The sequence below is a fragment of the Phocoena sinus genome, chromosome 17 (assembly GCF_008692025.1).
Source record: "Phocoena sinus isolate mPhoSin1 chromosome 17, mPhoSin1.pri, whole genome shotgun sequence".
Lineage (NCBI taxonomy): Eukaryota > Metazoa > Chordata > Mammalia > Artiodactyla > Phocoenidae > Phocoena > Phocoena sinus.
The window spans coordinates 38,157,936-38,181,934 of record NC_045779.1 but is presented as its reverse complement, the minus strand read 5'-3'; the positions used below and the strand labels follow the sequence as shown (position 1 = coordinate 38,181,934).

The window sequence follows — 23,999 nt, the reverse complement described above, 5'->3', positions numbered from 1 at the left end:
ATCTTTTGTATTTCTGCAGTGTCAGTTGTTACTTCTCCTTTTTCATTTCTAATTCTATGGATTTGAGTCTTCTCCCTTTTTTTTTGATGAGTCTGGCTAGTGGTTTGTCAATTTTGTTTATCTTCTCAAAGAACCAGCTTTTAGTTTTATTGATCTTTGCTATTGTTTCCTTCATTTCTTTTTCATTTATTTCTGATCTGATTTTTATGATTTCTTTCCTTCTGCTAACTTTGGGTTTTATTTGTTCTTCTTTCTCTAATTGCTTTAGGCGCAAGGTTAGGTTGTTTATTCGAGATGTTTCCTGTTTCTTAAGGTAGGATTGTATTGCTATAAAATTCCCTCTTAGAACTGCTTTTGCTGCATCCCATAGGTTTTGGGTCGTTGTGTCTCCATTGTAATTTGTTTCTAGGTATTTTTTGATTTCCTCTTTGATTTCTTCAGTGATCACTTCGTTATTAAGTAGTGTATTGTTTAGCCTCCATGTGTTTGTATTTTTTACAGATCTTTTCCTGTAATTGATATCTAGTCTCATAGTGTTGTGGTTGGAAAAGATACTTGATATGATTTCAGCTTTCTTAAATTTACCAAGGTTTGATTTGTGACCAAAGATATGATCTATCCTGGAGATTTTTCCATGAGCAATTGGGAAGAAAGTGTATTCTGTTGTTTTTGGATGGAATGTCCTATAAATATCAATTAAGTCCACCTTGTTTAATGCGTCATTTAAAGCTTGTTTTTCCTGTAACTGATATCTAGTCTCATGGCATTGTGGTTGGAAAAGATACTTGATATGATTTCAGCTTTCTTAAATTTACCAAGGCTTGATTTGTGACCCAGGATATGATCTATCCTGGAGAATGTTCCATGAGCACTTGAGAAAAATGTGTATTCTGTTGTTTTTGGATGGAATGTCCCATAAATATCAATTAAGTCCATATTGTTTAATGTATCATTTAAAGCTTGTGTTTCCTTGTTTATTTTCATTTTGGATGATCTGTCCATTGGTGAAAGTGGGTGTTAAAGTCTCCTACTATGAATGTGTTACGGTTGATTTCCCCTTTTATGGCTGTATTTGCCTTTTGTATTGAGGTGCTCCTATGTTGGGTGCATCAAGATTTACAATTGTTATATCTTCTTCTTGGATTGATCCCTTGATCATTATGTAGTGTCCTTCTTTGTCTCTTGTAATAGTCTTTATTTTAAAGTCTATTTTGTCTGATATGAGAATTGCTACTCCAGCTTTCTTTTGGTTTCCATTTGCATGGAATATCTTTTTCCATCCCCTTACTTTCAGTCTGTATGTGTCTCTATATCTGAAGTGGGTCTCTTGTAGACAGCATATATATGGTCTTGTTCTTGTATCCATTCAGCCAATCTGTGTCTTTTGGTGGGAGCATTTAATCCATTTACATTTAAGGTAATTATTAATATGTATGTTCCTATTCCCATTTTCTTAATTGTTTTGGGTTCGTTATTGTAGGTCTTTTCCTTCTCTTGAGTTTCTTGCCTAGAGAAGTTCCTTTAGCATTTGTTGAAAAGCTGGTTTGGTGGTGCTGAACTCTCTCAGCTTTTGCTTGTCTGTAAAGGTTTTAATTTCTCCATCAAATCTGAATGAGATCCTTGCTGGGTAGAGTAATCTTGGTTGCAGGTTTTTCTCCTTCATCACTTTAAATATGTCCTGCCAGTCCCTTCTGGCTTGCAGAGTTTCTGCTGAAAGATCAGCTGTTAACCTTATGTGGATTTCCTTGTGTGTTAGTTGTTGTTTTTCCCTTGCTGCTTTTAATCTGTTTTCTTTGTATCTAATTTTTGACAGTTTGATTAATATGTGTCCTGGCATGTTTCTCCTTGGATTTATACTGTATGGGACTCTCTGTGCTTCCTGGACTTGATTAACTATGTCCTTTCCCATATTAGGGAAGTTTTCAACTCTAACCTCTTCAAATATTTTCTCAGTCCCTTTCTTTTTCTCTTCTTTTTCTGGAAGCCCTATAATTTGAATGTTGGTGCATTTCATGTTGTCCCAGAGGTCTCTGAGACTGTCCTCAGTTCTTTTCATTCTTTTTTCTTTATTCTGCTCTGCAGTAGTTATTTCCACGATTTTATCTTCCAGGTCACTTATCCGTTCTTCTGCCTCAGTTATTCTGCTATTGATCCCATCTAGAGTATTTTTAATTTCATTTATTGTGTTGTTCATCACTGCTTGTTTCATCTTTAGTTCTTCTAGGTCCTTGTTAAACGTTTCTTGCATTTTGTCTATTCTATTTCCAAGATTTTGGATCATCTTTACTATCATTATTCTGAATTCTTTTTCAGGTAGAATGCCTATTTCCTCTTCATTTGTTAGGTCTGGTGGGTTTTACCTTGCTCCTTCATCTGCTGTGTGTTTTCCTGTCTTCTCATTTTGCTTATCTTACTGTGTTTGTGGTCTCCTTTTTTGCAGGCTGCAGGTTTGTAGTTCTCGTTGTTTTTGGTGTCTGTCCCCAGTGGCTAAGGTTGGTTCAGTGGGTTGTGTAGGCTTTCTGGTGGAGGGGACTAGTGCCTGTGTTCTGGTGGATGAGGCTGGATCTTGTCTTTCTGGTAGGCAGGTCCACATCTGGTGGTGTGTTTTGGGGAGTCTGTGGATTTATTATGATTTCAGGCAGCCTCTCTGCTAGTGGGTGGGGTTGTGTTCCTGTCTTGCTAGTTGTTTGGCATAGGGTGTCCAGCACTGTAGCTTGCTGGTCGTTGAGTGAACCTGGGTGCTGGTGTTGAGATGGAGATCTCTGGGAGATTTTCACCGTTTGATAATATGTGGAGCCGGGAGGTCTCTTGTGGACCAGTGTCCTGAAGTTGGCTCTCCCACCTCAGAGGCAAAGCACTGACTCCTGGCTGCAGCACCAAGAGCCTTTCATCCACACGGGTCGGAATAAAAGCAAGAAAAAGTAGAAAGAAGGAAAGAAAGAAAGGAGGGAGGGAGGGAGGAAGGAAGGAAGGAGGGAAGGAAGGAAAGGAAGAAAGAAAGAAGATAAAATAAAATAAAGTAAGATAAAATAAAATAAAGTTATTAAAATAAAAAATAATTATTATGAAAAAAAAATTTTTTTAAAGAAAAAAAGAAGACCAAAAACAAACAAAACCAAAACCAAAAGGACGGATAGAACCCTAGGACAAATGGTGGAAGCAAAGCTCTACAGACAAAATCTCACACAGAAGCATACACATACACACTCACAAAAGGAGGAAAAGGGGAAAAAATAATAAATCTTCCTCTCAAAGTCCACCTCCTCAAATTGGGATGATTCGTTGTCTATTCATGTATTCCCCATATGCAGCATACATCAAGTTGATTGTGGAGCCTTAATCCGGTGCTTCTGAGGCTGCTGGGAGAGATTTCCCTTTCTCTTCTTTGTTCTCACATCTCCCGGGGCTCAGCTTTGGATTTGGCCCCGCCTCTGTGTGTAGGTCGCCGGAGGGCGTCTGTTCTCCGCTCAGACAGGACGGGGTTAAAGGAGCAGCTGACTGGGGGCTCTGGCTCACTCAGGCCAGGGGGAGGGAGGGGCACGGAGTGCGGGACGAGGCTCTGGTGGCAGAGGCTGGTGTGACTTTGCACCAGCCTGAGGCTCGCCGTGAGTTCTCCCGGGGAAGTTGTCCCTGGATCCCGGGACCCTGGCAGTGGCGGGCTGCACAGGCTCCCCGGATGGGGGGTGTGGATAGTGGCCTGTGCTCGCACACGGGCTTCTTGGTGGCGGCAGCAGCAGCCTTAGCATCTCATGCCCGTCTCTGGGGTCCGCGCTTTTAGCCGCGGCTCGCGCCTGTCTCTGGAGTTCCTTTAAGCAGTGCTCTTAATCCCCTCTCCTTGTGTACCAGGAAACAAAGAGGCAAGAAAAAGTCTCTTGCCTCTTCGGGAGGTCCAGACTTTTCCCCGGACTCCCTCCCGGCTAGCCATGGTGCACTAACCCCTTCAGGCTATGTTCACGCCGCCAACCCCAGTCCTCTCCCTTCGCTCCGACCAAAGCCCGAGCCTCAACTCCCAGCCCCGCCCGCCCCGGCGGGTGAGCAGACAGGCCTCTCTGGCTGGTGAGTGCCGGTCGGCACCGATCCTCTGTGCGGGAATCTCCCCGCTTTGCCCTCCGCACCCCTGTGTCTGTGCTCTCCTCCGCGGCTCCTAAGCTCCCCACTCCGCCACCCACAGTCTCCGCCCGTGAAGGGGCTTCCTAGTGTGTGGAAACCTTTCCTCCTTCACAGCTCCCTCCCACTGGTGCAGGTCCCGTCCCTATCCTTTTGTCTCTGTTTATTCTTTTTTCTTTGGCCCTACCCAGGTACGTGGGGGAGTTTCTTGCCTTTTGGGAGGTCTGAGGTCTTCTGCCAGCGTTCAGTAGGTGTTCTGTACGAGTTGTTCCACGTGTAGATTGTCCTCTGTGTTCTTGTTTGTTACTATTTTTTTGTTGGACAACCCAGATCAACTTAATCAAGATTCAATAACCAAGGGATATAGTACAAGACCTTTTCCCCCATGATTTCATCCTAATTGTTTTGGGGTTATTCCCAGTGTTTCTATAAGATAAGAGTGTACTAGCTCCTCATAAAGAAATGGAAAATAAATTCTCTTCTTGCCAGTTCTTCTTTCTTTTTTGGTTTTACCTGTCCAGTTCCCCAAACCATTAACTTTCCGTATCATACTTCTAATTCTAACCTATCCCAGCCCTGATTCCCACAACAAGTAGGAGACCTGAAGAACCACTCGGGAAGGAGGGGGCACTGGCATCGGTGTGGGTGCTAGATCCTTCGTTCCAGAGGGTGCTCTCTGTGGTGGGTTTATGGCTGGCTGCCCCTTCTTGCATTCCGCCTGCTCCACTCTGCCTCGCGACTCCCGTTAGTGACCAGTCCTGGTGGGAGATGAAGGGATGGCAGGAACTACTGCCGAATGCACCCTCCTGCACATCCCCATGCTGCCAGCTTCCCACCCCCCTCCCCCCACCCCAGGCTGTCTTGGCTGCTTCTGCTGTTGTGTAGTGTGGGTAGTGGCTAAGAGGGCTGGGTCTGGAGTTGCAGGCTCGAATCCTGCTTCCTGCACTACCTGGGCAAATTACTTAACCTCTCTGCGTCTCAGTTTAATCACCGGTGAAACAGAGCTGGCAATAATAATTTACCCTATAGGGTTGTTGTTGGGATTCAATGTGTTTAGGACAAAGCTCAGCATATATTAATTTAGCAAGTGTGAGCTCTTCTTGTTGGGTGCCAGGCAAGCATTGTACTAAACACGTCTACATATTTTTTTCCCCTTAAAAATTCAATTGTCTTTGAGGTGCCTGAACTCTAGCGTGCTGGGAATCTGCCATGGATTTCCTTATAAACTAACAGGAGTGGAATAGAGGGGTTTTAAGAAGCTGGTGTAGGGGCTTCCCTGGTGGTGCAGTGGTTAAGAATCCACCAGCCAATGCAGAGGATAGGGGTTCGAGCCCTGGTCCGGGAAGATCCCATATGTCGCGGAGCAGCTAAGCCCGTGCGCCACAACTACTGAGCCTGCTCTCTAGAGCCCGCAAGCCACAACTACTGAGCCCATGTGCTGCAACTACTGAAGCCCATGTGCCTAGAGCCCGTGCTCCGCAACAAGAGAGCCACCGCAGTGAGAAGCCCTGGCACCACAACGAAGAATAGCCCCTGCTCACTGCAACTAGAGAAAGTCTGTGTGCAGCAACGAAGACTCAATGCAGCCAAAAATAAAAAAGTTAAAAAAAAAAAAGAAGCTTATGTAAAACCATGTAGAATTTAACAGCATAGTGGCATTATGGGAAGATCATGAACTTTCCTTCAGTTAGAACCCAGTGTGTGTGCCATGTCAACTGCCTATGGGTTTTACTCTGGGCAAGTAGCTAACCTCTGTGAGCCTCATTTATAAAACAGGAGTGTTAATTTCTCCCCACAGAGTGATTGCTTGAATGGTTAAATGAGAAAAGCAGTGTTAGGCTCTAAGCAAACCATTTTGACATAGTAGAACCTCAACAAATATTAGACCCCTTCCTGCCTGTTTTGACTACATTTCACATCGTTTTGAGCCAGGTTAGAATCTTAGGTTTCATATATCAGTCCTGGAACCATAAGAAAATCAACAAGTGACACATATACATTCATAGTAGATGGTGATGTTAATTTTTTTTTTTTTTGCTAATTTTCTTTTTCTTTCTTTTTTTAACAGACAACTGGATATGGCCAAGAGGAAAAGTTTAGTGGACCCCTGAAGCCCATGACCTTTTCTATTTTTGAAGGCCAAGGAACGAATCAAATCATATTCCAGGTAATGGCTACTCTCGATCACTGTCATCTTGATTTTGCAGGCTCCCTCTTTTACTCCTTTATCTACTGTACACCCAGAAATAAAATATAGGCATAGTAGATCTCATTATCAAGAATGATTTCAGAAGCGAGTGGCTTCAGTGTTATAAGACGTTGTACCTAACTTCCTCAATCGGACTTCCTCAGTGGTGTCTGGGGCAAGTACTCCCATCTCTGGGGTGGGGACCTTGGTGCCTGTAGACTCTGCCTCTTCCCCCAGGGTGGGAAGGGAACCTGTCTCTGGGGTGACATGGCCATCTGAGTATCTGTCTGTTCAATGAGCTGGCTGCTTGAAGCATTTGAAGATGCGGGTTCTCTGGATTGCTGCTGGAATGGTCTGCTTTCCTCACCGCCTCCTCTGAGCCCATCCCTGGGCCCTCACCCATGGGTTGGACAAGGCACAGTGGGAGGCAGTCATCGCATTTAGTTAGTTAACTGAGAAAGCATCAGATTGAGGGGTGGACTGCAGCCTTAAGGGCACTGAAATAATCCTGGAAATGTAATGGAGAGAGGGAGAAAAACAAACTACTGCATTGACCAGAAATCCCCTGGGGAAGTCTGCTTGGCCTTGGAGTGGCTGAGGATGCTTTGATGAGCCTCTGGGTGTGCCCATGATCTCCCATCCCGTGCACTGGGGGAGCAACAGAGGGTTGCTAAACTACCATCTAAGGTGGATGCCTTCTGTTAACTGTCCAAGCACTTGTTTCGGCAGTTCTCGTCCACAGAGGAGAGACTGAAAGCTGCCTCATGCCACCTTCTGTCATTTGGTACCAAATTAGTGCAAAGGGTCTCCATAGTATGAGCTGTTGGGGGTGCACGTGTATCTCTGTGCCCTGCTGTGGTTATTTTAGAGGCTTTGGCCTCTCCAGTCAGGGAAGCTGGCACTGAGCGAGGAGCAAATGCTTTGAGAGCTGGAGGCTAATAAGAGAAGAGTGTTCCAGCAAAGGCACAGCTTGGACACCTGCCCTGTGCTGGGAGAGGGCAGGGCATGCCCCGAGTTTTAGCAGAAGGCCAGCAGAGAGCCTAAAGAAGAAGGTAGGAGAGGAGGCTGCAGAGACAGGAAGGGCCCTGACTTCTAAGGCTCTTAGATTTTCTCCTCAAAGCAGAGGGCCTGAATCAAGTTTCCATTCAGGGCTACAAACTGGAGGGGGGCGGGAAACGGAAGAGGTTGCAGAGGAACTGGTTGGGAGTCTATGGCAGGGCGCACACAAGTGGTGATCTCGTTAACTAACTTTCCCCCCCTTGCCAGGGAGCACTTAGTTATAGATATCTTGTTTCCATTTTAAAAATTCTGTTCAAGATGTAGAGAAAAAACATATGGACACCAAGGGGGGAAAGGGGGGTGGGATGAATTGAGAGATTGGGATTGACATATATACACTGATATGTATAAAATAGATAACTGATGAGAACCTACTGTATAGCATAGGGGACTCCACTTGGCTGTACAGTAGAAACTAACACAACACTGTAGAACACCTATACTCCAGTAAAAAAACATCCTGTTCATTTGTGTACTTTTATGCTTCATAAGCTGGTAAGAATGCTGTGGGCTAGGCACACGTTCATCTTTTTTTTCGGATTTGATATATTTGTATTTATTTTTATTGGGGTATAGTTGCTTTACAATATTGCATTAGTTTCTGCTGTACAACAGAGTGAATCAGCTATATGTATACATATATCCCCTCCCTCTTGGACCTCCCCCTCCCATCCCACCCATCTAGGTCACAACAGAGCACCGAGCTGAGCTCCCTGCGCTATATAGCAGGTTCCCACTAGCTATCTGTTTTACACATGGTGGTGTATATATGTCATTCCCAATCTCCCAATTCATACCAGCCCCCCCCGCCCCCGCCCCGTGTCCACACGTCAGTTCTCTATGTCTGTGTCTCTATTCCTGTGTTGCGAATAGGTTCATCTGTACCGTTTTTCTAAATTCCACATATATACGTTAAGATACAATCTTTATTTTTCTCCTTCTGATTTACTTCACTCTGTATGACGGACTTTAGGTCCATCCACGTCTCTACAAATGACCCAATTTCGTTCCTGATGGTGCCTATTGTTATAAGGCACTATACTGGGTACTGAGGATACAAGATGACCCCAACACCATCCCTGCCCCCGGTGAGCTCATAGGGTAGTAGAAGGAAGCTAACAAGTAAGCAAACAATGTAGTGAAGGGTTCTGATTGGAGTCTGGTGGGCTGCAGAGGGAACCAAGTGCAGATGGAGAAAGAGGGCTCGATTTTAAGTGTGGGCGGTAGTGGTTGAACAGAAAAGGTTTCACTGACCCCTCAGCTGAGTATTTAAAGTTGAACAGGCACTCACAGACAGAAAGCAGGCCCTGGATACAGTATGGGAAAAAGCACGGGGGTGTGCAAATCAGCAAGAGAATGAAAGATAACAGGTGGTTTAGGGTGTGCAAAGGTGAGGCTGCCGAGGTCGGGTGGTGGGGATGGGTGTCCAGACAGGCCCTTTAACCTGTGGTAGGCTGCAGGGCACCTGTGGAGGGTTAAAGAAGGTGTGAAGGAATTAGACTGTGCTTGCACAGACCTACTCTGTGATCACTGTAAGTGTGGGATGAAGGGGGTGAGCCTAGAGGTGGGAAGGCTCTCGGGACAGTTTGCCATAGACCAGTGGGAAGCGGTGGAGGCCTGGTTTAAGTAAGTATAAAGGGGGAGTGGAGGGAAGGAGAGGGGTGGGAGCAATGCAAGGAAGTCACACCTTCTGGGGTTGGTGACTGAATGAGTGCCGTGGGCGAGAGGAGGTGTTTAGGGTAACTCCGAGGCCTCTGGCTTGCTTCACTGGCTGGTTAGTGATGTCATTCAGAGAGAGAGAGAGAGAGGGAAGGAGAGAGAGAGAAGGAGGGGAGGGGAGGGAAGATTTATGGGAAAGTCAGTAAATAAGTGTTAGGCCTATTGAATTTAAGGTAATATGTGGGGTTAGCTAGGTGGAGATGTTGAGGAGACAGTGGCCATGTGGGTCTGGAGATACAGACTGGGGAGCCTTCCCCACACAGGTGCTAACCCAGTGCTTGGGTGTGAAAGTCCATCTGTAGTAAGTATCTCAACGGCCCACAAGGGCCAGGTGATTGATGAATGATGCTATCTTGGGATAAGACAGGCAGTGGCAAAAAAACAGATGTAGAAAAACCCCCAACTGTGCAAACGTGAAATTAAAAGTCTTCTGATACTTGGCTCCAGCATGTGGGACACAGGGAATAGTGGGGACTGTGACAAACTGAGGGTACATCAAAAAGTATAGCCTTAATTCAATTCCAGACGATTTCACAAGTCAGAATTTGTGTACAGTATTACTGGATTCTATGGTTTTTCCACAAAAGTCAGAAATTTTTATATTTATGTAAAATTTCCTGATCTAAGAATATTGGCATAGTAAAAAAGTCATTTTATAATCTAAGCAAAATGTACTTGTGGGCCAGAGAGTCTGTGGTTACTTCTGCAACCTCTGTTTGAGGAGACTCTTGAGCAGAAGGGAGAAGATGTTCTGTGACTACAGGTCCACGTGCCATGGAACAGAGCCAGAACTGTACCTAGAGGCAATGTCCAGCTAACAAACGTCACACACCTGGAAACTGCTTCATAGGATCCTTCCACGGTCTCTCAGGAGCCCAGCCAGTAAAATCATTCCTTGGGTTACTCCACTTCTTTTTCTGTTCTTTTTCCATTAGCCACACTACAAAGCTGTCTCTTCTTGACAGAAAATGATAGCCCAACTGCCATGGCTGAATGCTTCTTGTTTATGGGTGTGTGTGTTGGAGTGGAGGAGTGTAGGCCACGAAGGGGATTTTCTTCTAGAATCTCAGAGTCTTTGTTCTAGAAAAGACCTTAGAGATTTTTGTACCAACTGCTTGTTTTACAGATAGGGAAACTGAGGCTTAAATAAGTTAATGGCATAACTGATATTAGAACACTGATATTCTCATGTTCTAGTCAAGCATATCATGCTACTTAACACCATATACAAAAATTAACTCAAAATGGATTAAAGACCCAAATGTAAGACCAAAACCATAAAACTCCTAGAAGAACACATAAGCAGAATACTCTTTGATATAAATCGTAGGAATATTTTTTGGATCTGTCTCCTAAAGCAAAAATAAACAAATGGAAACTAATTAAACTCAAAAGCTTTTGCATAGCAAAGGAAACCATTGACAAAATGAAAAGACAAACTACTGAATGGGGGAAAATGTTTGCAAATGATATGACTGATAAGAGGTTAATATCAAAAATATAGAAAGAGCTCATACAACTCAAGATCAAGAAGCGAACAACCCAATTAAAAAATGGGTAAAGGGCTTCCCTGGTGGCACAGTGGTTGAGAGTCCGCCTGCCGATGCAGGGCACACGGGTTCGTGCCCCGGTCCGGGAAGATCCCACATGCTGCGGAGCGGCTGGGTCCGTGAGCCATGGCTGCTGAGCCTGCGCATCCGGAGCCTGTGCTCTGCGACGGGAGAGGCCACAACAGTGAGAGGCCCGTGTACTGCAAAAAAAAAAAAAATTGGGTAGAAGACCTGAATAGACATTTTTCCAAAGAGGACATGTAAAAGGCCAACAGGCACATGAAAAGATGTTCAACATTGTTAATCATCAGAGAAATGCAAGTTAAAACCACAATGAGATATCACCTCACACCTGCCAAATGGTTATCACTAAAAAGAACATAAATAACAAATGTTGATGAGGAGAAAAGGGAAACTTCATGCACTGTTGGTGGGAGTGTAAATTGGTGCAGCCAAGGAAAACAGTGTGGAGCTTTCTCAAAAAACTAGAAATAGAACTACCATATGACCCAGCAATTCCACTCCTGGGGTATATATCTGAAAAAAATGAAAATACTAATTTGAAAAGATACATTCACACCAATATTCATAGTAGTATTATTTACAGTTGCCAAGATATGGAAGCAACCTAAATGTCCATCGGATAAAGAAGATGTAATTATCTATCTATCTATATATATGTGCACACACACACACAATGAAATGCTACTCAGCATAAAAAAGAATGAAATTTTGCCATTTGCAACAACATGGATGGACTTGGAGGGTATTATGCTTAGTGAAATGTCAGACAGAGAAAGATAAATACTGTATGATATCACTTACACGTGGAATCTAAAAAATAAAACAAACTAGTGAATATAACAAAAAAGAAAAGACAGACACAGAAAACAAACTAGTTGTTACCAGTGGGGGGAGTGCAGGTGAGAGGGGCAAGTTAGGAGTAGGGGATTAAGAGGTACAAACCATTATGTATAAAATAAATAAGCTACAGGGAAGTCTTGTACAACACAGGGAATACAGCCAGTATTTTGTAGTAACTATTAGTGGAATATAACCTTTAAACATTGTGAATCACTATGTTGTACACCTATAGTTTATGTAGTATTGTACGTCAACTATACTTCAATTTAAAAAAAGGCCAAAATAAAAAGTAGGTTACATAGCAAAAAAATAAAGTAAAATCTGGCGTATACAAAAAAAAAAATAGCATACTGTGCTCTCTCCATCTTCTTATGTGGAAATGATGTGGAAAACCCAGCCTTGGTAAGATGTACTTTGAGCTCTTTATTACAGTGGTGGGAAGGAGTTGTCCCAGTTCCCTCATCTGTATCACTTGAAATATTCTTACCTGAAGTCAGGGAGGAACAAAGCAAGCTTTTTGCCCCATGAGGTTGATCCTTGGGTTATTAACATGTCCTCCAAAAAAAGAAAGAAAGAAAGAAAGAAAAAAGAACTAAACACCTACAGACTTCTCTCACTGAGGATTTTCAACTATCCCCAGCTCTGTACTCTCAGGGGCTTCCAGATCTAAGGATAGTATGATACATATCTCAGATAGGTAATTATTTTTCTTCTTCTTCTTCTTCTTTTTTGCTTCAAAGGAGTAATGTTATTTTATAATTCTCCCCATTTATTAGTTGCTTAGTACTTGATTTTTAAAAGTGCACATTAAAAAAATGAGAGTTGAATACAGGACTTTGGAATAAAGAGGTCAGGGATACCAAATAAATTGAGTCCGTTTTTAGTTTTCTTCTTGATAATTAAAGATGATTCCGCAACGATGGCCATTTTACACAGCTCGTTCAGGAGGGCTTCTAGTACATGCAAGTGCATGTACTTGATACAGAGGAGGATCTCACGAAGTTTCAGTGACGACTAGAAATATCATAAGGTGACTATGGACAATCTATCAACACCTGTTGTTGTCACTGGACAGAGAATGCTTCCAGTTTTCCAATTCACAGCCGGAACCAAGCTCTCGGATCTTCCACTCGTCTTCACTGGCCAAAAGAAAACTTTGTAATGGCTGATATTTTTTCCTTACAATTTCAATGAAGCCTTAGATTGGATCACATGAAAATGTCTCTGCGTATCTTCCAGAACTCCCCAATACCTTCCTTAATAGCATATTCAGCACAGTTCTTGCACTCTTGGGATGTAAATCCAATTAATGCTCTCCCTGTAGTACCAATTCTCCGATCACTTGTCAATTTTTAAAATTTGAGCTTCTATGTAATGAGGAGATACATAATAAAAACGGTCCCCAAGGACACTGTAAGCCATGTATTGAGAGCCTTCTGAGGTTTCTGTAACTTCTTGATCTTCAAAACTCTCTACATTGCAAGCTATCTCCATTTTCCCTTCGTGAGGAAAAGCCATCGTTTGGACGCCCTTCAGTCCATTCACATTTGAGCCCCGAATGGCACTAGCGATCTGTTTTCCCAGAGCCAAGTCTTGATATCATCTTTGGTAACATTGCAGTTCATCACATACAGGCTAGCTATGATGCCTGATGTGAAAGTTTGTTTCTCAGTTTGCGGTTTCGCTCAGCTCCTGCCTCCCGCAGATTGGCTCTCGGCTGCTCTAGCGGCAGCATGAATCTCCTCACTGCAAAGCTGAAATTCCAATTTTGTTCCAACGCAACTGTCACAACACCCTGAAGCAAGCTGTTAAACCACATCTTCGGGCAGGTGCAGCTCCCAGGTCAGGTTTAAGAACACTGAAATCCCTCCTTGTGAACCAGCCCAGTTGCTTCCTTCTCTGGACAAGAGTGCGCTTCTCAGGCAGGTCAGACTCACCAAAGAGAAACACACTGCAGCCAGGAACACGTTGGACCAGATTCTCACCAAGGCTTCTAGCCACAGCTCCACACTTCCACTCCAACACCAGAGAGAGGGTAAATGGGAATCAGGTCCACTGCTCCCAGGCAAGGATGGATCCCCTCTTGAACCTCCATATCAATTGGCTGGAAGGCCTCCAGGCAGGCGGCCAGAATGGAATTGTGTAACTCAGCAAGAGAAGCTGCTATTGTAATGACTGATCTGTTGTCTTTTTTTTTTTTTTTTTTGCGGTACGCGGGCCTCTCACTGTTGTGGTCTCTCTCGTTGCGGAGGACGCACAGGCTCAGCGGCCATAGCTCACGGGCCCAGCCGCTCCGCGGCATGTGGGATCCTCCCGGACCGGGGCACGAACCTGTGTCCCCTGCATCGGCAGGCGGACTCTCAACCACTGCGCCACCAGAGAAGCCCTGTTGCACTCTTGATCAGAAAATATATTGAACACTGATACCTCAGGATGTTTCTGTCCATTTTTTTTTCAAGAAAAGCTGCTTTCGCTGCGTTCTCAACAATGTATTATTTTCTTCTGGCTTCTGAAATGTTTCATAAACAGGCAGCCAAACGGAGCCCCAGTCTGTGTCCTGCGCACGCACCACCGTTGGCACTTTTAGGGCGGCAGAGGCTCTCCGGGGAGGTTGCAGTGCGAGGTCTGGGCGGACACCGGTGCTGGGACCCCCTGCGCGGTCCCGCCCAGGTTCTGGTGTGGAGTGGCCCAGACCCACGTGGGCCGAAGGGTAACCAGAGGGACTCGCTGAGGGCCCCGGGAGATTCCAGCAGGGGGATCAGCGTCCGCGGGCGGCGGGGCCCGGAGCTAGGGGCGGCCGGGCCCGGAGCTAGGGGCCGCCGGCAGCGGCGCCGCCCCGGGCCCGCCTCCAGCCTGCGACCACGCCGGCAGCTCCGCGGTTTGGGGGGACGCACCTGCGGGGATGGAGGACGTCGCTGTAGGATGGCCTCTTTTTTCTTTGTAATGTGTGAGATACAGCTTATATATCTTAAGATCTACCCTTTTGTTTTTGTTTGTTTGTTTTTGCTTTTGCGGTACGCGGGCCTCTCACTGTTGTGGCCTCTCCCGTTGTGGAGCACAGGCTCCGGACGCGCAGGCTCAGCGGCTATGGCTCACGGGCCCAGCCGCTCCGCGGCATGTGGGATCTTCCCGGACCGGGGCACGAACCCGTGTCCCCTGCATCGGCAGGCGGACTCTCAACCACTGCACCACCAGGGAAGCCCTGCCCTTTTAAAATGTCCAATTCAGTGGTTTTTAATATGTCACAAAAATGTACAACCATCACCACTATCTGATCCCAGAACACTTTCACCAGCCTCAAAGAAGCCCTGTACCAACTAGCAGTTACCCCCTATTCTCCTCTCCTCCCAGCCCCTGGCAAACACTCATCGACTTGCAGTCTCTAGAGATTTCCTTTATAGACATTTCATATAAATGGAATCATGTAACATGTGACCTTTTATGTATAATTTCTTTTACTTAGCATAATGTTTTCAAGGTTCATCCATATTGTAGCAGGTATTAGTACTTCGTTCCTTTTTTTATGGCTGATTAATATACCATTGTATGAATATAATCATTTTGAATATCCAGTTGCCATTTGATGGGCATTTATGGCTATTATAAATAACGCTATTATGGACATTCATGTACAATTTTTGTGAGGATATATGTTTTCCATTCTCTTGGATATATACCTAGGAGTAAAATTTCTGGGACATAGTTAATTCAATTTTTAACTTTTTAAATAACTGCAAAACTGTTCTGCAAAACAACTGAACCATTTTACATTCCCACCAGCATTGTATAAGTGTTCTGATTTCTCCACATCCTTGCCAACACTTGTTACTTATCTGTTTCTTTATTGTATTGATAGCTATCCTAGTGGAGTAAAGTGATAGTTCTCTGTGGTTTGGGTTTGCATTTCCCTAATGATTAATATCTTTTAATGTGCTTATTGGCTATTTGTATATCTTCTTTGGAGAACTGTCTGTTCAAATCCTTTACCTTTTTTTAAATTGAATTATTTGTCTTTTTATTGTTGTAAGAGCTCTTTATATATTCTGCATAAAGTTTCTTATCATACACATGATTTGCAAATACTTTCTCACATTCTATAGGTTACCTTTCACTTTCTTGATAGTTCATTTGAAGCACAAAAGCTTTTAATTTTGATGAAGTTCAATTTATTTTCTTTTTTGTTTGTGCTTTTGCTATAACATCTAAAAAACTCTTGCCTCATCCAGAGTCACAAAGATTTATGCCTGTTTTTTCTTCTCAGTTTTCTAGTATTAATTCTTAACATTTAGGCCTTTGGTCTATTTTTAGTTAATTTTTGTGCATGATACGAGAGGTAGGGATCTAACTTCATTCTTTTGCATGTGGATATCCAGTTGTTCCAGCACCATTTGTTGAAAACACTATTTTTTCCCCATTGAATTATCTTAGCACATTTGTCAGAAATTAATTTGACCATAACTACAAAAGTTTATTTCTGTACCCCTGATTTTGAATCCATTGATCTATATGTCTGTCCTTATGCCAGTGCCACACTCTCTAGAATACTGTAGCTTTGTAGAAAATTTTGAAATCATGCAGTGTTAAGTCTCCCAACTGTGTTCTTCTTTTTCAAGATTGTTTTGGTTATTCTGGGCCTTATACATTTTTATGTAAACTTTAGGATCATCGTGTCAATTCTACAAACAAGACAAAATAATTTTGATAGGGATTGTGTTGAATTCGTATCTCAACTTGGAGATCAGTACTATCTTAACAATATTAAGTTTTTCAAGTTTTGAGCACGGGATGTTTTTTCCATTTATTTAGATCTTCTTTAATTTCTTTCAACAATGTTTCGTACTTTTCAGTTTACAAATCTTGTATTTCTTTGGTTAAATTTATTCTGAAGTATGTTATTCCTTTTAATCCTATTGTAAATGGAATTGTTTTCTTAACATCATTTTCCGATTTTTTTTCTTTTTTTTCGTATATTGATCGTTTATCTTGCAACCTTACTGGACTTGTTTATTTGCTGTAAAACTTTTTTAGATTCCTTAGGATTTTCCATATGTAAGATCATATCATCTATGAATAGAAATACTTTCACTCATTTCTTTCCAATCTGGATGACTTTTATTTCTTTCTCTTTCCTAGGATTTCAAGTACAATGTTATATAGAAGTGACAAGATTGGGCATCATTATCTTGTTCCTGATCATAGAGGGAAAGCTTTCAGTCTTTCACCATTATGTATAATATTAGCTGTGGGTTTTTCTTAGATGCCCTTTATTAGGTTGAGGAAGTTACCTTCTATTCCCACTTTGTTGTGTATTTTTTTTTATCATGAAAAGTTGCTGGATTTTGTCAAATGATTTTCTGCCTCTATAGAGATACTCATCTGGTTTTGTCCTTTATTCTATTAATATGGGGTATTAAATTAATTGATTTTCATACGTTGAACCAGCCTTGTATTCTGAGATAAATTCCACTTGGTCATGATATATAATTCTTTTTATATGTTGTTGGATTCAGTTTGCTAGTATTCTGTTGAAAACTTTTGCATCTATATTTATGAGATATTGCTCTGTAGTTTTATTTTGTTATTTTTTTTTCTGTTTTGCATATAAGGATGACACTGGCCTCATAGAATAAGTTGGGAAGTATTCCATACTCTTCTACTTTTTGGAAGCATTTGTGAAGGTTTGATGTTAATTCTCCCATACTTTTTAGGTAGAATTCACCAGTGAAGTTACCTGGTCCTGGGCTTTACTTTGTGGGAAATTTTTTGATTACTAACTCAAGCTCTTTAGTTGTTATAGTTCTATTCAGACTTTTTACTTATTCTTTAGTCAATTTTGGTAGTTTTTATCTAAGAATTCATCCATTTCACTTAGGTTGTCTGATTTGTGGGAAAACAATTGCTTATAGTATTCTATTTCATCCTTTTTATCTCTGTAAGTTTGGTAGTACTGTCCCCTCTTACATTCCTGATTTTAGTTGTTTGATTCTTGTGTTTTTTAAAAAATATTTATTTGTTTTTTTATTTATTTTGGCTGTGCTGGGTCTTAGTTTTGGCACGCGGGATCTTTTTTTTTAGTTGCGGTGTGTGGGCTTCTTAGTTGCGGCATGTGGACTTCTTAGTAGTGGTATGCATGCGAGATCTAGTTCCCTGACCAGGGATCAAATCCAGGCCCTCTGCATTGGGAGCAGGGAGTCTTACCCACTGGACCACCAGGGAAGTCCCTCTTGTGTCTATTTTTTTCTTGGTAAGTCCAATTGAAGATTTGTCCATTTTGTTGATCTTTTCAAAAGACCAACTTTTTGTTTTGCTGATTTTCTCCTTTGCTTTTGTGTTCTCCATTTTATTAATTTCCACTCTAATCTTTATTTCCTTCTGCTTGCTTTGGGTTAGTTTATTCATCTTCTTCTAGTCTCTTAAGGTAGAAGATTATTGATTTGATATTTTCTTCTTTTATAGGCATTTATAGCTATAGATTTGCCTCCATGTACTGCTTAATCTGTATCCCATAAAGTTTGGTATGCTGTGTTTTCATTTTCATTCATCTAAAAGTATATTCTAATTTCCCTTTTAATTTCCTCTTTGACCTGTTGGTTATTAGAGTGTATTGTTATTTCCATATATTTGTGGTTTTCCCACATTTCCTGCTATTTGGTTTTAGTTTCTCCATTGTGGTTAGAGAACATATTTTGTATGATTTCAATGCTTTAAATTTATTGAAACTTGTTTTGTGATCTATCATATGATCTAGCCTGGAGGATGTTTAATGTATATTTAAGAAGAATGTGTGTTAGGATTTTGTTGGATGGAGTGTTCCATAGATGTCTGTTAGCTTCTGGTTGGTTTACAGTGTTGTTCAAGTCTTCTATTTTCTTGTTGATCGTCTGTCTGTTTGTTATATTCATTATTGAAAGTGAAGTTTTCAAGTCACCAACTATTATTGTTGAATTGTATATTTTATCTTCAATTCTGTCAGTTTTTGCTTCATGTATTTTGGGGTCTGTTGGTAGGTGCATATATGTTTATAATTGTTATAGAATCTTGATGGATTGACCCTTGTATCAGTATAGAATATCCTTCTTTTCTCTAGTAATAATTTTTATCTTAAAGTTTGTTTGTTCTAATAGTAGTATAGCTTAATTTCACCCTCATTTTGAAGGACAGTTTTGTTGCATATACAATTCTTAGTTGGCAGTCTTTTCCTTTCAGCACTCTGAATATGTCATTTCACTGTCTTCTGGCCTCCATGAGAAATCAGCTGTTCAGTTTATTGTGGATCCTTTGTATGTGATGAGTCTCTGCACTTCCAAATTCTCTTTTTTTTTTTTGCGGTACACAGGCCTCTCACTGTTGTGGCCTCTCCCATTGTGGAGCACAGGCTCCGGACTTGCAGGCTCAGCAGCCATGGCTCACGGGCCTAGCTGCTCCGCGGCACGTGGGATCTTCCCGGACCGGGGCATGAACCTGTGTCCCCTGCATCGGCAGGTGGACTCTCAACCACTGCGCCACCAGGGAAGCCCTTTTTGTTTAAATAAATTTATATATTTTTATTTATTTATTTTTGGTTGCATTGGGTCTCCATTGTTGCATGCAGGCTTCCTCTAGTTGCGGCAAGTGGGGGCTACTCTTCGTTGCAGTGTGCAGGCTTCTCATTGCAGTGGCTTCTCTTGTTGTGGAGCATGGGCTCTAGGTGCACGGGCTTCAGTTATTGTGTCACGCACTCAGTAGTTGTGGCTCACAGGCTCTAGAGCACAGGCTCAGTAGTTGTGGCACATGGGCTTAGTTGCTCCACGGCACATGGGATCTTCCTGGACCAAGGATCGAACCCATGTCCCCTGCATTAGCAGGTGGATTCTTAACCACTGCACCACCAGAAAAGTCCCTGTTTGTTTGTTTTGTGCTTTATTATGATGAGTCTAAGTTTGAGTCTCTTTGAATTTATTGTGTTTCAAGTTCAGTGAACTTCTTGGAAGCATAGATTAATGTTTTTCTCAAATTAGGGAAGTTTTTGATTAGTCTTTCTTCAAATAATCTTTCTGCCCCTTTCACTCTTTCCTTTTCTTCTATGACTCTCATTATGCATGTTTGCTTGATGATGTTCCATTTGTCTCTAGGGTTCTGTTAATATTTCTTCTTTCTTTCTGTCAGGATGGATAACCTCAATTGATCTATTATCAAATTCACAAATTCTTCTCCTGCTAGCTAAGACTTACTGTTGGGCCTTTTCTAATGAATTTTTCATTTCAGTTATTATGCTTTTCAACTCTAGAATTCTTATTTGTTTTTTTAAAAAATAATTTCCATGTCTTTATTTATATTCTCTATTTGGTGAGACACTGTTATCATACTTTAGTTCTTTAGAGATAGTTTCCTTTTGTTTCTGAACCTGTTTAAAATAGTTAATTTAAAATCCTATTTAGTAAGTCTAACATCTAGACTTCCTTGGGGACAGTTTCTGTTGACTGCTATTTTTCCTATATATGGGCCTTACTTTTATTTGCATGTCTCACAATCATTTGTTGAAAACTGGACTTTATAAATAATATGATGTGGCAACACCAGAAATCATATCCCATTGTCTTCCCAGGATTTGTTGTTGTTGCTGTTTGTTTGTTGAATGACTTTCCTGAATTAATTCTGTAAAGTCTGTATTCTTTGCCATATGTAGCCACTGAAGTCTGTTTGGTTAGCTTAGTGTTCAGCTAATGACTTAATGAATTAAGATTTCCTTACAAGCCTAGAATCAATAAGTCTTCCAACCTTTGCCAATAGGCTCTGTGTACTTGTTGGGTACATCTTCAAAGATGTGGCAAACAGTTTACAACTCTGCCTTAGCCTTTACTTCCTGCTTGCACAGAGCCTCAAGGTCAGTCAGAGGTGAGAGATTAGGGCCTTCTAAGGTTTTTTCTGGGCATGTGCACAGCTCTACTTATGAATGTGGCCTTTTAGACTCCCAGAAATCTATTGGAGATTTTTGATGCTCCCCTGGCCCCTTCAAGGGACATCTCATTCTCAAGCTTTACCTTTTAAGTGTTTTAGTTAGAGTCTTATTTGCATCAACTGCTATCACTGTCTCAGGCAGCTGCAGTGTTAAGCAACTGCTGATGATTATTTTCAACAAATTCCCCAGGAAGAAAATTGTTTGCAGTGAGTGAACTCTGAGTTGGGTCAAATAAAGACAAGCTGCATGAGTAGGTATTTCCAGGGAGCTTCCAGATAGGTTAGATAATATCAGTTCTTTGGGGACAGGACTTCTGGGAAACTCCAAACTCCTTCTACCCCCTACATAGTACCATGGTTGTGAGGCTGTTGGTTTTCAAGGCCACTGCATATCCTGAGAAAGGATGATGGAATTAGGGCAAGTCAAAGCAACTACAAAGCTTGGTTCTAACTGATAGTAATTTTCTTAAATAAACAGTCCTTGGATTTTGCAAGCCACAGTTCTACGCATGTAACACATCAGCTGTTTTTTTTTTTTTTAATTCCATTTCTTGCCAACCGACATGAATACACTTGGTACTGTTACAATCATTATCTAGACTTACTCATGTTCTCCTTTTGTTACTTTACACCATATCATTGTTCTTTTGCTGATTCATAATTTATAGAATGAACATTTTAATGCTTAAAATTCATTAAGTTTATGTGTTATATAATTTTATACCTTTCTTTTTTTGACCATTTAGGAGTTTTCAACTTTACCAGTATTGTAGGCTACTATACTACAAGCATGCAGTTTATTGTTTAAAAAATATTTCCTTAGAATAAATTCTATTTAGTAATATTTGCTATCAAAGGCTACAAACATTTTATGTCTCAAGTTATTTCCAAAAGGATTATACTAATTTATATTTTCATCAATAATATGTGTGTTTATTTACATCCTTTACAACATTGACTATTAGTTTTTATTTTTTAAATATATAAAAATATATTAGGGGCTTCCCTGGTGGCACAGTGGTTGAGAGTCCGCCTGCCGATGCAGGGGACACGGGTTCGTGCCCCGGTCCGGGAAGATCCCACATGCCGTGGAGTGGCTAGGCCCGTGAGCCATGGCCGCTGAGCCTGCGCGTCCGGAGCCTGTGCTCCGCAATGGGAGAGGCCACAACAGTGAGAGGCCCGTGTACCGCAAAAAAACAAACAAAACAAACAAACAAACAAAAAATATATATATATAAAATTATTAATGAGGTTGAACAACTTTTACATCTGCTTTATTTTATGTGAATTTTCTATTCTTGTGGTCTTAAAAGTATTATAGCTATCCCATGAATAATCATTGGTATTTTCTTTACTTCTGAAAAAGTGAGATTGTCATATAGAACTTTATCAATTAAAGCCACTTTTAAGTTGTTTTCCTTAATATTAAAATGTCTTTTAATCTTTGTCACAATTTGTAGAAGTACTAAATGACATCTTTTTTATCCTAGAAAAGAAGCTACCCTTTTTAATGTTACTTAAAAGCTAGTAGTATTATAGCTTTCCGATATTCCCAGAAAAGTCTCATCTAACTTTAGCTACAATTTAAAGCATCTACTGGCTTTCGTCAATGTACTGAATTATGTCACATATTGTTTCTTGAGGAAAATGTATTTTGAATGTACATAGCTAACGTTCAAGCAGACTTTTAGAATTCATCACTTTAAAAGCTTACAATTTCTTATTTTAGTGATTGTACAAATGAAAACGTTACCTGAAATTGGTGACTTACTACAAATTCTACAACATTGTTTTTCCTTACAACCTAATCTAATGTTTGCTTTTTCCCAGTTTAAGGCCAGTCCTCTTGCTGTGACTTTCAAACTAACTGGGGAGACAGATGACGTATTTCAGATACAACCAGATGGACTTCTGTATCACAGCAAAGCCCTGGACAGGGAAACAAGAGCTGTTCACAAACTCCAGGTGAACTGAGACCAGACAAAGGACACTAACTCTAATCTCTCTGAGCATTCTTTGTCCTGGAAGTATCACTGGCACCTTCTTTCCTAGCACAGAATCCTGTTTCAGCTCTCCTGACACTAATGACATGATTTGCAAATCTCATTTGTCTTTTTTAATTTAATTTTATTCTTTAACAACTAGAGAGGCGTGTGGCAAAGGTATCCTCTTTTTTAGGCTTTATGACCAGAGTAACCCAATTTATATTGCTAAGGCTCTTAGATGGCATTACTCATCAAAATGAGTGGAAACCTGGATGGCACCTGGATCAAAACTAGCCAGTACTTCTCTGATATTTCACTGGTGTCTGCCTATGGCTGTTGGGTGGGCTCTGGACCCACAAAGAAGGCGGCACTGGTACTAGATGGAGCTCCTTTGGGCCTTGCAAGAAGCAGAAGTAATCAATGACCAAAGTCAGAGGCTGCCTAGAGAGACCCTTCTCTCTCTCTTTCCCCCTTAGTTTTCATGGTTTGTATCTCTATCTGAATGATAGAGAGCTAGTTGTGGGGAAAAGAGCAAGCCAAAAGCTTTCTGTTTAAATTTTACTACTGGCTCTGCAGATCAACCACTAAAATGCCTCTGTAACAGGATATATTTTCATACCCTCAAGGGTCAAAGTGTTCTTATTTTACTGATTCCAGCTATTTATAAAAAAAGCATGTCCAGTGTCCAGCCAACCCCACTGCTGGAAAAACACAGTCATGATTAGATTGATTTAACTGATAGGGCCTCTATTTTAGCAGCTCCCAATTTGGGCTCTTATGGGTGTCTTTCTCCCCTGTAGTGACCAGGTTATTGGTTATTTGGGCTCTAATTTATTTCAAGTGACTTTTGAGTGTGTGATATGAGGTCCAAACTCACCAAGGAGGTTTCCATTTCCTGTCAACATCAGGTCTCAGCCCTGGATGCTCACGGCAATACAGTGGAGGGCCCAGTCCCCATCACCATAGAAGTGAAGGACATCAACGACAATCGACCTGTGTTTCTCCAGACAAAGTATGAAGGCTCAGTAAGGCAGAATTCTCGCCCAGGTAATAGGCAGGAGCCTGGAGATATCTGTGGAAAGATGGAAGTGTAACAGGCAGAGGGGCAGATTTGTGTGGCTAACATGTGTAACTAGCATTCATTAAGGACTTACCATCTTATTTAAATTTTATTTATCTTATTTAAACTTCACAGAAATCCTCTGGGAGTTGTTTTGTTATCCCCACTGCTCTAGGACACAACTTCTCAACGTTGGCACTATGGACATCTTGGGCCTGATAATTCTTTTTTTGTTAGGGGCTGTTCTGTGCATTATAGGATGTTAGGCAGCATCCCTGACATCTATCAATGCACCAGATGCCAGGAGCAACACTTCCCTTCCAAATTGTGACAGCAAAGATGTCTTCAGACATCGCCAAATGTCCCCTGGGGGGCAAAATCACCCCTAGTTAAGAATCACCATTTTAGGGTGAGAATTTAGAACACCTTACAGCTTTAGAACATTCTGGAAAGGTAAGCTTACTCTCCCACATCCTCCCAGAAATCCACATTCTCATGGTCACTGCTGGCTTCCAGTTCTTTTTCTTCTC

General features: G+C 41.6%; 1 protein-coding gene across 1 annotated transcript in view; it reads left to right on the top strand.

Annotated features, from left to right (window-relative positions):
• Positions 1 to 23,999, top strand: part of CDH17 (cadherin 17) — a 98,984-nt gene that overhangs the window by 18,285 nt on the left and 56,700 nt on the right. Inside the window, exons 3-5 of the mRNA XM_032610169.1 lie at positions 6,176 to 6,274; positions 22,255 to 22,389; positions 23,318 to 23,456. Of these exons, the coding sequence (XP_032466060.1) occupies positions 6,176 to 6,274; positions 22,255 to 22,389; positions 23,318 to 23,456 (373 nt within the window). The remainder of the gene's footprint in view (positions 1 to 6,175; positions 6,275 to 22,254; positions 22,390 to 23,317; positions 23,457 to 23,999) is intronic.